At 41.2% G+C, this 14,316-nt stretch overlaps 1 protein-coding gene across 6 annotated transcripts in view; it reads left to right on the forward strand.

The window, feature by feature from the left end:
- Samd4a (sterile alpha motif domain containing 4A) overlaps nucleotides 1–14,316 on the forward strand; it is a 227,698-nt gene that overhangs the window by 162,420 nt on the left and 50,962 nt on the right. For 3 of the 6 annotated variants that reach the window (XM_042682597.1, XM_042682600.1, XM_042682598.1), the window contains one exon: nucleotides 12,837–13,100. The exons of 1 other annotated variant lie outside the window; for it this stretch is intronic. In XM_042682597.1, coding sequence (XP_042538531.1) covers nucleotides 12,837–13,100 — 264 coding nt within the window. Of the gene's footprint in view, nucleotides 1–4,804; nucleotides 4,959–12,836; nucleotides 13,101–14,316 lie in introns of those variants that run through there. 2 more of the 6 variants (XM_042682601.1, XM_042682602.1) reach the window with 2 other exon arrangements.

A 14,316-nucleotide genomic window follows, 5' to 3' on the forward strand; every position in this document is an offset into this window, starting at 1 on the left:
AAGATATCAGTTGTTAAGAAAAGCAATAATTTGAACATTGTCTTTTTTTTAAATTGAAACAGTAATTTTATTGCTTGAGTACACACAAATTTATGCCACTAGGACAGAGCCTGTGAATGACTCATATTTATAATTTGAGGGTGAGGACCCATTTGATCTTATAACGTGGAGTCCATCAGTGAATTTGACTCTCAGAATCAGATGGAACTTAGCATCATTATCCTTTTGGTTCTTCTCAAGATGCTTTCTTAATTAAATGGTAGGAATCCTCAGGAAGATCAGGAGCAAGTCCTTTAGACTTGTGCATTCTCAAGAACTTACTGCCTGTCACAAACCGTACTTGTACAGCACCATGTGAGTTCCTCAGGATCATACTAATTTGTGAGGGAGTTGGCCTTTCTTGGCCACATTTAATCAATCTGCTCCTTCTGGTCATCCTATGTCCACTTGAGCTAAGTAGGGAAACTCTGGCGATAGGGCAGAGCCAACTTGGACAGGTCTGCCCTGGGAGTCTGCCTATAATTCATAATGGTAATAGTTTGGCAGCCAGTAGTTGAACTTTGCCTTTTAAAAGCCAATTGAGGGCTGGGAAGGTGGCTCAGTGGTAGAGCGCTTGCCTTGCATGCCAGAGGCCCTGGGTTCGATTCCTCAGCACCACATAAGAAAAAATAAATAAATAAATTTTAAAAAAAAAGCCAATTGAAAAGTAAATAAGATGCTCATTTGGTGGCATCTTATTAAAACTTTGCAGGCTCAGCAGTTGACCCTAGAGAAGAGTGGAACAGAGTTTGGAGAGAATATTGAAGCAGAAAGACATCCCTGACACAATGGTCCTCAGCTCTGGTTGTCTATTAAAGCCAGGCAGGTGCCTATCATAGTACAAATTTGCAACTGCACTGCAGGTATTTTCAATTATTTGGTCTGGGACAAGGGCCGGACTGGGCATCAGGACTTGAAAAAATACTCCAAAGGGTTAGAATGTTCAAGTAAAGTTGAAAACAACTGACCTAAAAGAAAAAATGTGGTTGGTCATAGTACAAGAGGTAGAATGAAGCATTTTTTCCAGTATAAATGTAGATTCCATTCTCATTGGTCACAACAGTTATGTTCTATAAAGTTGCTGTAAACATTGAATTAGCAAATGTTGACTAGTTGCTCCTGGGTGAGGGTGGGAAGTATTCAAAGTTATGGTCCTGGGAGCTCCCTGTCACACATTTTGGTCAACCAGTGAGTACATGTCATGTGACAAAGTACTGTCCTGGGACAGTGCTTTGTATGTTTCTGTGTAAAGATGATTTAATACAGATTTGATTTATTGACATTGAACTTACAACAAGAACACTAACGTATGGCTGAATGAAAAAGATCTGGCTTATCACAGCCTTGAGGAACTTGAGGTGGTAGCACCTCAGCCCTACCCTTGGAAGCATTTTAAATAGCAAGATCACCAACAAAAAGCAAAACCTATGAAAAGTATGGTACTGGCTTACTGTATCAGAGCTGAGTCAAGAAGGTAGAACCTTGCCTTATTCATCTCCAGCTAGGAGCCAGGTGCATAGTGACTCAGATTGTTGTTTTTTTTTTCCCCCTCTATTCATGTCTCTGAATGACGGTGAAAATGCTTCAAGTATTGCTTTGGGATTATGAGTCGTTTATCGCAAGTAGATTAATTCAGTAATGCAGAATCCACGAATAGAGAGAATAGAAGAGGTGTAATAGATGAACATGTACACCTCCACAGCTTTTAGGACAGGTGAGGGTATCCAACAAGACTTGGAGCAAAGGTAAATCCTGATTTCTGGATAAGAACTTCCATGCGAGCTCATCCCAACCCACCCCATGACCCACATGGCCTGTTCTTTTTTGCAGCTAGGGTCCGAAGGCTCCAGTCATCTCATAAACAATAAATGCAGGTTGTTCAGTCCTGACTCTTACACTACAACCATGCTAGGTGCTAAGTTATACCAGAAACCATGAGCTTGCTGTGGCGCTGGAAGTCTTTTATTGCAGGACTGATTTATAATATCCAAGTAGACGCGATGAGAGCAATTACGTAAATGCTGTTTCTCTAGGGTAAGGAAGAACGATGCAGTTTAAATGAAAAATGCAGTGCCAAGTCAAAAATTTCAAATCGTTATGTGTAATTACAGAGCACAGTAAATCAATTGTACACACACAGTACCAATCTCATCATACTCCCACACCCACCGGGGCAGGTTGTGACGGTTCAGGATGCAGAAGAGGGTGGAAGGTGAAGTGGGAGCAGCAACTGGGGTGTGTGAAATCTCAGTGACTTGTCTGGAACCACATGGTGATTCCATCAGATGTAATCAAGGAGCCAGGAGAGCCTAAACCATCCAATTTCTCTTAATTAACAACAAAAAATCATCTAATGAGCAGTATAAGCCCAAATTGTGGTCCCTTTGAATGGTCATTTACATGGTATTGTTGTGTTTGACATTTAGATCGAATGCTTTAATGAAAATAAGAACTAATTCCCTAATCAGTAAATTGGCCTGTGAGCTGCCTTGCTGAGAATCTCTTATTCTCCTTCTTTTATCCAGAAGCTAAGTTAAGAATTAGTCAGGGCTATGTAATACATTTCTAGTTATTTATAACTCTTCTCCCAATGCTAGAAAGAAAAGGGAAAAGGTTGGTATTTGATGACAGCAAAGTTGAGTGTTTGTGACTCTTTGGTACCAGTCCTGAATTTGGCTGCTGAGTTGGGCCCTGTTGGTGGTAGGATGTAGGCATACTATAACGATGCCTCTCCTGATCTTTGCTGTTACTTACAAGAATCACTGTTGTTGTTGTTGTTGTTGTTGTCATCTGGGAGCCTTGAAGCTCTTGTGGAAGTGAAGAGTTTGCTTCGGGTACAGCTTAAGGCAAGAACTGGTAGACAAAGTTGTGAAATATCCTATGTGTTAGCTCTTTTCAAGCAATTGACCCACTTTTCTTGACTAACATTGCTGTTGGTGACCATGTATAGAGGAAGCTCTGATGATTGGTTGAGTGCTCTCACCATGGCCTGAGGGACCGATGTTCTGAGAGAGTCTTGGTTGCTCAATCATGAAATCCTGGCTATTTGCAGTTCCAAACATGGACTGCTTTGCTGGTCCCACACTCAGTAGCAGTGTAGGAGATGGTTAGCACAGACTGGATGGTGCTCTCCATCATCCCACCAATGGTTCTTGTGTAGGCACGCTAGCTGATAAAGCAGCCAGGTGCAAGCTGAAATTCATCTTTTGAGAAAGAGTTAGAAGAAAGTTTTGCTATCAGGCATCTCTGTGTTTCTTCACTATTTCTCTTTCCTAATCACAGTGGCAGAAGCATTTTTAAGATGGATACTTTGGAAGATTTAAAGGAAATATTTGCTTAAGGCTACTCCTGCCACTTGCTTATCTCTATTCTTTTCTGTGCTTTTGAGAATTTCTGTAGAGGATCATTAACAAAATGGGTCAAATTCTGAAGCTCTGTCTGAACTCACTTCTGGATATCTTCACACTGTTTTTGGATTAAAAATTCATAAACAAACACACAAATTAAGTATGTGTAGGAGCAATTATGAGTGTGTGTGTGTGTGTGTGTGTGTGTATGAAAAGAAATAATACAGAGAAGTAGGAATTAACCCACATGTAAGAGATTTAGAAATGGCTGAATTGATCCCACAATCCCTTGCATTGCCTAAACATTTACTTTAATGATGTCAAAATACTTTCATAATTGATGTCATCAGTTTTAACATAATAGTTTGAGACACTGAGTGCACTGGCTCATACTTGTAATCTCAGCAATTTAGGAGGCAAAGGTCTGGAAGATCATGGTTTAAGGCCATGATCTCCCCACCCCATCTCAACCAATAAGCTGGGCATGGTGGCATGCACCTGTTAGCCCAGCTACACAGCAGGTATAGATAGGAGGAGGATCATGATCCAACCTGGCTGGATCAAAAATGGGAGACACTTTTTGACAAATAATGCGAAAAAAGCTGAGGGTGTGGCTTAAGAAGTAGATCACCTACTTAGCAGGCACCTGCTTAGCAAGGCCCCAAGTTCAAATCCCAGTACCACAAAAAGAAATTTTTAAAGGTATGAGAGGATCCAGGAAGTTTCTACTGATTTGAAGCTAAAATCATGGGTGAGCTTCTACTGGTTTCTATTTTTAAAAGTATGTATTGGCTTCTTGTCTAAATTATGCCATAAATAATGATGCTATAAAGTCAAACAGCAGTTATCTGAAATAGATATTCTACTGGATGGCACCCAGTTTTGCCATTATAGGATCTGACAAAAAGAGGACAAATGAAATACACAAGATTAGTGCATTAATAAAAGTCTGCCAGAAATATTCTACTTCTTAAAAGCCCAGATGTTTAAGTGATAATAGGAAGGCAGAAACAAACAGCTTTGCCCTGCCCAAGTCTGAGCCACGTGAGGTGATGAGAGTGGGCACCAGTGACAAAGGACTCATAGTGCTGGGAAGATCTCTCCAGGTGTTCTTCCTGCCGGGGGACACTTTCATTTCAGTACTGGAGAAAAAGGAGATTGACTGGGGAAAGAGAGAGGTAGCTACATGTACTTTCCAATATTGTCGTGCTGTTCTCACTAGCATTCTCTTCTAGAGTCTCATTGGTTTGATTTGGTTTGACTTGGTATGGTTTGCATAGGCAAGTATACATTTCCTCTTCCCAGAAAGCATGTGGCTTCCTCCTTGGGCTTGTCTAGAACATCCTGTTCACCTACCACTTGTATGCTTTGTAGCATGTTCTCTCTCCTTCTCTCAGAATAAGGTGGAGTTGGAAGCCTGTCTGAGAGAATCTTCTGGTGTCCAGATGTGCTAATATACACTTGTTTTCCAAGCTTTTGGACAAGAAACAGAGAGCAAGCATGCATAGTTGAGGCTTTTAACCTTCCAGTTTTGCTGTTAATCTATTTCCTGACGCAGTGATGGCAGAGCATGTGAGTTTTAACCTTTGTAATCAATCCTCCCCTCTTTTCCTCCCCCTTTGCTTAACTGACTCAAATCTGCCCATGACCATAAATGTGAATGGTGTTATTTTTTTTTTGCATGATTTCACTGATGAAATAATCTGATTTTGTATTTTGCAAAATGTCTTCTTGCGATACTATTAATCTTTTCTTCCTCAAAGCTTCCCACCACAGGGCCTCAGATTACTGATTGTGGTACCACAAAGAAGAGGACTCAAGGGTCTAATGCCATGTCACCACTGAGCCTTGTTTGAAGCTGTTTGCTTTTCTTTTTAAGTAAATGCCTGGAATTATTCATACAAGTAGTGATAGCTGAACTTCATTCTTTGACTTGAAAGCTTCTAATAGTAATTCTTAGATGTTATAAAAACAGAAAAAATTCATGGGATGGAACCTGAAGCATGCTTGACAAGCATAGCTAAACCCCGGGGAATAGACAGTAACACTCTACCCTGCTCCAATTCCTTTCAAACAATAGCCTTTCTGTAGTTTGCAATGTGCTGAGCTTTTCCCTCTTTAAGCTTCACAAATATGAAACCAACTCCTGTAGCAAAACTTCAGAATTATTTCATGTTATTACTCCTTCTGATTGGTGTTTTTAGCCAGTGTTCTGCTGATATATCTAAATTTCTTTGGGGAACAAGTCTATACCATTTGAAGCCAGGCTGTGGTGGCTCATGCCTGTAATCCTAGCTGAGTTACTCAGGAGGTTGAGATCCAAGGATTGCAGTTTAAAATCAGTCTGGGAAGGGAAGTCTATGAGACTTTCATCTTCAATTAAGCATCAGAAAACTGGAAGTAGAGCTGTGGCTTAAAGCGATGTGAGCTATAGCCTTGAACAAAAAAAAGCTCAGGGACAGTACTAGGCCCTGAGTTCAAGGCCCATCACCACCACCACCAACAACAAAAAAGTATACCATTAGCAACATGTAAGTAATTATTCTTCTTGCTCTGCTTTGCCATAAGTAAATGAGCATATGGCATGTGTCATCTGAATCATAGGGAATTCAGGAAGATAAATCCTAAGTTGATATTTTAAAATAATATGCAAGCCAGTCACCTGTAGCCAGCCTTATACCAATAAGCCTAGCATCTTAGGAGGCTGAGAATAGGAGAAATGAGGCTCACGGCCAGCTAGGGTAGAAAAGTCCAGGACACTCCATCCTCCAAGGAGGATATTCAAGAGTATTTCTGCCATTCCAGTAACTATGAGAAGTGTGGAGTAGGCAGGTCTTAGCTCAGGGACATGGCTGGTGGAAAATAAAACTCTTATCTCAAAAATAACCAACAAAAATGCAGGTGGAAGCATGATTCAAGTGGTAAAATACCAGCCTAGCAAGCCCTGAGTTCAAACCCCACTACTATTCCCCTAAACACACACACGCGTGCGCGCGCGCACACACACACACACACACACACACACACACACACACACACACAAAATCCTCCTCAGTGTCTACCTTTACAAATCTCTAAATTAGAATGATGTAGTTTTATAGTTGTGCTAATCCCATCATGTGAGCATCTAGAAATGTAAAAACTTAACAAAGCATTTTTCCCAAACAATTTTAATGTTTTTTCAATTTATTTTTTAATTATCTTTAAATAGTTATACAAAGGGTTTCAGTTCCACATGTCAACTCATGAATGCCATGCATCTTGATCAGTGTCACTTCTGTGGTTCACTTCCCAAAAAGACAATTTCTGAATCAAAAATGTAGATCCTAGCTAAGCCTGGTGGTTCATACTTGTAATCCCAGCATTCAGGAGGCAGAGCAGGTGTATCCTGAGATGAAGGCAAGCTTGGGCTATTCTAACAAGATCCGGTAGTGAAAAAAAAGGTAGACATTAAAGCTATAAATCATCTTTATGTGTCTTCAAAGTGCATTCATCAGGGCACAGAACCCAGCCATGGTTTGGGAAGCAAGGCTATCTGAGAAATGTGGGAATCATTAAATGTCTTTAATCAAAAGGAAGTCAAATTTCTAGTCTAAGTTCTAGACTGCATCAAAATGCTAAGTTTGGAAATAGGAGGAACTACATAGTGATCGAGAGAGAGAGAGAGAGAGAGAGTAATGGTTTACTTGAACTTGAGGAGAAAGTACAACTTTGAAAAGAGTACAGGACATGAGTTCCTGAACTATCTACATTGTCCAGGGAAGAAACAAAGAATAACGCAGTGATCATCTTTGTCAAGTGTGCTAAACCAATAGTATATGGGAACCGTATATGGGAACTAGGTGAGTTAATAACTAGTATGAAAAAGAATAGAAACCCCCTTTAAAAAAAACAGTTATACTTCAGATGTGCTGGTAAAAAAAGAAAACCCACAAAGATTCCTTTTCCATTAATACTATATACTGGGAGAGAGTGAGGGAAGGGGTAACATTGTCCAAAAAGAAATGTACTCATTACCTAACTTACATAACTGTAACCCCTCTGTATATCACTTTAAAATACTATATTAATTTATGTATATCTTTTATTCATTTCAATAGTGTCTACAGGCCCATAAAATTCATTAATATGACAACATTCTGTCCACTAATGAGTCTTGGTGTACATAGGGACTTTTCAGGGAGTCATTACTCACAGTTTAGAAATTGATGAATAATTCTTTCTCTAGAGACCTTTATCTCTAAAGTGCTAGTAATTTGTGCTCATGAAGTAATATTTAGAGCACACATTGCATTCAGTGCATGAGAGCATAGAAGTATGTCAATCTTGGACAATATCACCCCTTCCTTCACTTTCCTCCTGAGCATACTACTTAACCTGACATTGGCCCAAAGAAATAGTAGTTACTCTATTATCCCAAACACTTTATATCTGCAGACTCTGTTATTTCATATATTAGAAGGTAGAAAGTGGGAGATTTACTTTATTTTCTCCAAAGAGTACTGAATATCTAGAAAACAAAAAACTCTTCTTGAATCTTATCTCAATAATTAAACATCAAAGTGAAGTCAAAGTTGGTCAAAGGAAATGAGAAGGAAATCTGAATTCCAGGCTTTCAGTAAATACTTAAAAGAATAGAATCTAATGCCAGGCATTGTATTGTTTTCTGACAAGGCATTGAAGAGGTTTCACTAAGATGCTGGAGATGAGAAAAAAATCATAAGATTAGATGAGGTTAGAGAAATTGGTTGGCCTTCAGTGGTGTGACCAAGTTTATCACCAGCTTAGACACCCCTCTGTACTCCAGCCACATTGCCTGGCTGCTACAGCAAGATTATTTTCAAGTGCTTTTTACACATTTCAGCTAGACTTACTGAATACTTGCTGTTTCATTTTGGGTCACTTGAATTTATAAAGGAATTTACAAAAGTACAGTATCCTGAAAAGCTATGCATACATATCTACATATAGACAGATGGATGTCTACAGGCCTGAAATGTCTTGTAGGGGTTTCAAAAAATATAAGCAATATTGAATATATACTAGCTACAGTACTTAGTTTCAGTGACCCAAGGACAAAAAAACCCACAATTTTTTGTCTCCCTTGGATAATTTCTAATAGGGTTTTTTTTTTTTTTTTGCTATAATGAATCTGTCTTGAAATGTGTGGTCCCTCTGCCCACACTATTATAAAAGTCACAAATGCAATATAAATGCAACCCTTGGTTTTGCTGGAACTTGTCAAAACATTTCTTTTATCGTCTATAAGGAGTGTTTTAGGTGTCCTTAGTTCTGCAACATTTGATTATTACTTTGGGGCCCATTATGTCTGAAGAAGTCATTTGCCATTGGCTACCACACAGCCGTCAACAAACAAGCATTCAGAAGCCTTTGGCAAGATCATTCAAGGGCAGCTTCCACAGGCTGAAGTATCTCAGAGATCTGTTTTCATTGCTCTTCCCTATTGACTTGTAGGGAAAAAAAATTCTGCCTAAATGTTTATATTTCCTTCTGTTTGTCACTACTTCAAGTGAGTTTTTTTAAATTAAGCTTTCTGTTGTTGATTTCTTCTAATGAAGTAATGGGGAGCCATTGATACTCAGCCACTGACCACCTCATTAAATCCACAACAGTGTGGCCTACTTTCTTACAGACTCTGTTGGTGCCATTTATTGTTCCTTCTGCCATATTAGACCACAGGGCTCCAGAATGAGAGTGACACTAAAACTGACTTTGTGGTCACCAGTGTTCTAAATTTGTCTTCACTCCATGTGGTACTGTTGGCAGGTTACCTATCACCTACTTCAGTCTCCTACTTGTCAGTAGACAAGCCTGGATGGCCAACAGTCTTGGTCTTGTAGAAGAAAGAAGGCATTTGTCCAGTCTGACTTTCCTTTAATTTAGGGCTGATATTCAGCCTCATGCTAAACCACTGGCCCCCTCTGAAAATAAAAAGCTTAGCATTGCCATGCATTGGTGGCTCATTCCTATAATCCTAGCTACTCAAGAAAGTGAGATCTGAGAATCTCAGTGCAAAGCTAGCCCTGGCATGAAAAGCCACAAGGTAGGCTACCAAAAAGCCAGAAGTGGAAGTGCCAGCCTTGAATGAAAAAGTTGAGGGACAGAGCCCTGGGCTGGAGTTCAAGTCCCAGTGTGAGCATGCAAAAATAAAATAAAATCTTAGCATCAGGTATTATGCTCTGGCAGGCAGAGAGACATTCCCAGGTGTGGTGGCAGCTATAGGAATAGCATTGGTTGGAAAGGCCCTGGAGCCTTAGGACCGAGTGATTTTTATATTAGAGGCAGAGGCCACACTCATGCCATATTCTCTAGGACTTCAGTTAAGCTCAGGAAGATGCAGGAAAGGTGGTGTAGGTCTCTGTGCAAAACCCTAGAAGCCCAGCCAGTTAGGTAAATATTTAGTTCCACTCTTGATAGCCAATGGAGTCCTGGGACACTGCTAGTTTCCCCATGGTTGCTTTTCAATATGTGTGGCTGGGGAACACCATCGATTTTGAGGAACTTTTGATTGGAAAGAAGCAAGTGGTTCCAGTGGTTCCATCCAATCATGGGATTCACCTTCTGCCTGTGTATTATATGTCCTCAGCATCTAAAGAAGAGGACTGTCTTACACTGATCTCCAATTCAGTGACTGCCTCTAAGCAGCCTGGTACCCAGAGATCTACCAGCTCTGCACTCAATCCCTCTTTGGCAATTCCCATCTAAGGTTCCATACTCATTGTGATTGGGATCGGAGTGCAGGGGATCCCCTATTTTCATCTGGGGCATACCTGGATGCCATCATTCAAACAAAGTCCAGATATTCTGAAGTGATTGGCAGAGGTACAGGAAAGCAAAGATGTCTGAGCTGGTATGTCCCAATGTGTAAGGCAACCCTAAACAAGTCTGCCTGATTTTATATAGATACTTAGACAGGCATGAAATGGATTTTCTGAGTGTCTGGCTTTTCTTCCTATGGGCTTCTCTCTTCATTTTTTGCTGCTTGCTGCCTCCTTTAAAAAAAAGAAAAAATGATTTTCCTTTCTCCGCAAGTTTTTTTCTTGCTAATTCTGCTCCTGTCAGGTAGCAATGCATTTTTCCAGGGCGCTGTATAAGATAGTCTATTTAGTGAAAATTCAGGCTGTTTCAGCCTGGTAATGTCATTTTTTAAAAAGAGATTTATTGTTATTATAAAGGGTAGTGTGCAGAGGGGTTATAGTTCCATAAGTCAGGTAAATGAGTACATTTCTGGTAAGGTCATTTAAAAAAACAAAAACAATGTCCTCTTTACCTGTCATAAAGGTGGGTGTAATTCCTTGTCTCTGATAGAATCTAGTCAAATTAAAATTTTCTCAGGTTACAAACATTAAACATAGAAGCTCCCAGCCAGATGCTGATAGCTCATGCCTCTAATCCTAGCTACTTTAGAGGCTGAGGATCATGGTTCAGAGTTAGCCCAGGCAGGAAAATCCATAAGACTCCTATCTCCAATTAACCATTAAAAAGCCAGAAGTGGAGAGGTGGCTCACGTGGTAGGGTAGTAGCCTTGAATAACAGTTCAGAGATTGCCTCTAGGCCCTAAGTTCAAATCCCAGGGCCAGCACCCAAAGAAACAAACTTAGACTCCCTTTTCTTCATTTTTGTTAATAAAAAATTCTCTAGCCCTTCTGATTGTCCTCCTCTTGGCCACATGAGGCCAGATGGATATGTTGACTACAGTCATGTAATCTCTGCTGCCTTCATAGTCAATGCAGCCTCCCTATAGCACTTCTGCCCTAGATACACTTTTGGAAGCACCTCATTTTCTGACTCTGCTCCTTACCTTTTATACTGGGTCATGATAATCTACAACTCAGTGTTTCATGTGGGTGCTACCCCACCAGAAATGCAGGCAGACAAAGACCAGGACCTGTCACCACCAATGGTCCATCCAGCTACCTACTAAAAAACAGAAAGGTTAATGTCAAGAAAGAAGTTCTAGCCTGAGGCTAAAGTGGCTCAGAAATGGGAGGATCATGGTTAGAGGCTAATAGACAAAAAGTTAGAGAAATCCTATTTCAACCAATAAACCCAGCTTTGTGATTCAGTCGAATAATCCGGCTATGCAAGAAGAAGAGGTAGGAAGATCTTGGTCTGAGGTTGGCCCCAGGGAAAAAAAAGTGAGACCTTATCTGAAAAATAACTAAACCCAAACAGTCTGGAGGTATGGCTGAAGTAGTAGAATACATGCCAGAAAGCCCAAGGTCCTCGGTTCAAAACCCAAGTAGTGCTGAAAATTAACTAAGATAAAAAAAATAATAAAACCAAGTATTAGTCTGAAATTGAGAGAGCACATGCTCACTAAAGGGGGGTAGAGCCTGAGATAGAATTTAATGGCTTCCCTGAAAAATGTTTTAAAATGCACATGGCTCAAATCCCTGTTAGTACAGCAACAGTCAAAATAAACTGGACCTGTCAGGGAGTGGAGCTGAGAGAATGTTATGAATAGACTTATTTTGTGAAGTTGTCACTTGACGCACCCAGAGAAACCAAGCGAGGGTCACATCGACTCCCTCGGCACTGATGTTGGTTAACTCCCTCCTGTGAATGCCTTCCATTTTATTTGGCTAGTTATGTGAATTTGTTGCTTTTTCCTAGTTTTCTGGAAAAGAAATTACAAATGGGGCTATGCAGATATTGCCCGCAGTGTGGAAGAGCTGATCACACTGGTAAAAAAAAACCATTCTCAGTCTACCAAACGCACCCTCCTGGCTTCTGAATGGAAGCCTTGTTACCTGGGAGTGCAAAGTTTTTGCAGTGTAAAGTCTGGCAGGAACCTGTGAGGCCAAGGGAAAGAATGGAGCCTTTCACCAAGAGCTGCTGGGCGTCCAGTACCCTGAGGCCTCTCCCTAAGCCAGAGCCTCCCTTCAGAGATGACAGATAGTTCCCTGGCTCCTGGTGGAAAAGATGGACTCTACTTTATCCTAGTTCATCCCTGTGAATATCCCCAGCAGTGACCAGCCTGCCTGCTACTCAAGAGGCTGAGATCTGAGCATCTCTGTTCATAAGTCCTTTCTAAACAAGCTGGGTAGTGTCAGATTTGGAGTTTTTAAGGAAAATGCCTAATGCACGTCTTGTTCCCTTTAAGCAGATAGATGGCCACTTCCTAGGCTGCTGGCCTTGTCCAATGTATAGGCCCATTGTTCTGAATCTTGATCCATAGAATCAGAGCTAAAAGCTAAATCCAGCTCACAAACACTAACAGCAACTCAGCTTGCCAGCAAGCCCATTCCTTTTGAACCACCCAGAGGGAATGACCCTGCTAGCCTTGCATTCAACTCACCATGCCCACCAAGTAGAGTTGAAAGACAGTGGTGATCCTCAGGGTGCAGAGGTATTGTGGGTTATTCTGCGTCCCAAGCTCAAGGGGGGTGGGCAATAACCTATTTCATTTTATGTTTTTTTTTCCAGTTCTCTCAGGCCAGGCACACCACAGCCCTTTGAAACGATCTGTGTCCCTTACCCCACCCATGAATGTGCCAAACCAGCCTCTAGGACATGGATGGATGTCTCATGAGGACTTACGAGCTAGAGGACCCCAGTGCCTCCCATCCGATCATGCCCCCCTGTCTCCACAAAGCAGTGTAGCCTCGTCAGGAAGTGGAGGGAGTGAACACTTAGAAGATCAGACCACTGCTCGTAACACATTCCAAGAAGAAGGTAGTGGTATGAAAGGTGAGTGACTATAAGAGGAACCACAGAGTCCCTCCCTTTATTTGGAGTCCAAGGGTAAAGACAGATAGTCAGCAAGACAGACAGAACCCAGCCCCTCTCGCCAGGCTTGTGCACTTGAGCCACCCCTTCCAGAACTCCAGGACTGGCCTAACAGAAAGGGCTGTGTCCCCACCAATACCGCTTGCCCAAATCTGGGAATCTGAGCATTTTTGTTTTCAGTGTGTTGACCCTCAGACAACTGATGCATCCCATCCAGTAGCTGGGATACAGTCATTTGTTGTGAAAGTGCTAAGCTACTCTATTTTCTGCTTGCTATGGCCAGGGATTTGTCACTAACTCAGATAAACAAACTACTGGTATCTCAGTCTCTCTAGCTCTCTGTCAATCTGCTCTGTCTGTCTCTGTCTCTCTTTTTCCCACCCTCCTTCCTCTCTCTTTCGTAAACATCTCTTCATGCAGAATTGTTATAGTTCTTCCCTTCGCTCTCTTTTTCTTTGATATCCAAAGAAACCTTTAAATTCTTTTTCTCTGCATCTGTTGAAGGGATATGAAAACACCACTGAGAATGTCTGGCTGTTTTAAGCTTGATAATAGTTTTGCATATTGGTGATAAAGGCTTTTTTTTTTGTGCAGCCTAAATAGATGTTTCTACATTGCTGGTAAATCTATCCTCTTCTACAGATCCTCATCAGGAGATAGCGACTTCCAAATTACCCACGATAGGCTCAAAGAAGATATGTACATTATGTATTTTTGGACTGCATTTGTGAAGGGCTAGAAGTCCTTAGAGGAAGATGCTCATAGAGACATGTTGATAACAATGTTAGGTAATGAGACAATAACCAGGCAGGCTTGAGGGCTGTGGTTGCTGGTGCAGAGGGAAGGCTCTGAGAGCACATTCCGTGCTTTCATGAATGCATAGTCCTGAGGTTTGCTGGGTCTGATCTTCGTAAAGTGATCACTGTTGACATAAGAGACTCTGGATCTCATTCCCTTCACACACAGGAACTCAGCACAGCACCCATGCCCACACAGGTCCAGGGACCACCTATAAAAGGTCACCAGAGTGAAAACATAGCCCCTAATTTGGGGAATGGAGCTGTGACAATCAGCCTTACTTTCATCAGGTTCTTGTGCTGCGTTACCCTAGGGAAGTTTTCTCTGGTGATACAGATGGTCTTTGAAGGGACTTCACAGGCAGCAAAAGCAGTAGGGT

Source organism: Dipodomys spectabilis, unplaced genomic scaffold, assembly GCF_019054845.1.
Source record: "Dipodomys spectabilis isolate Male_0828 unplaced genomic scaffold, ASM1905484v1 ptg000073l, whole genome shotgun sequence".
Classification (NCBI taxonomy): Eukaryota; Metazoa; Chordata; class Mammalia; order Rodentia; family Heteromyidae; genus Dipodomys; species Dipodomys spectabilis.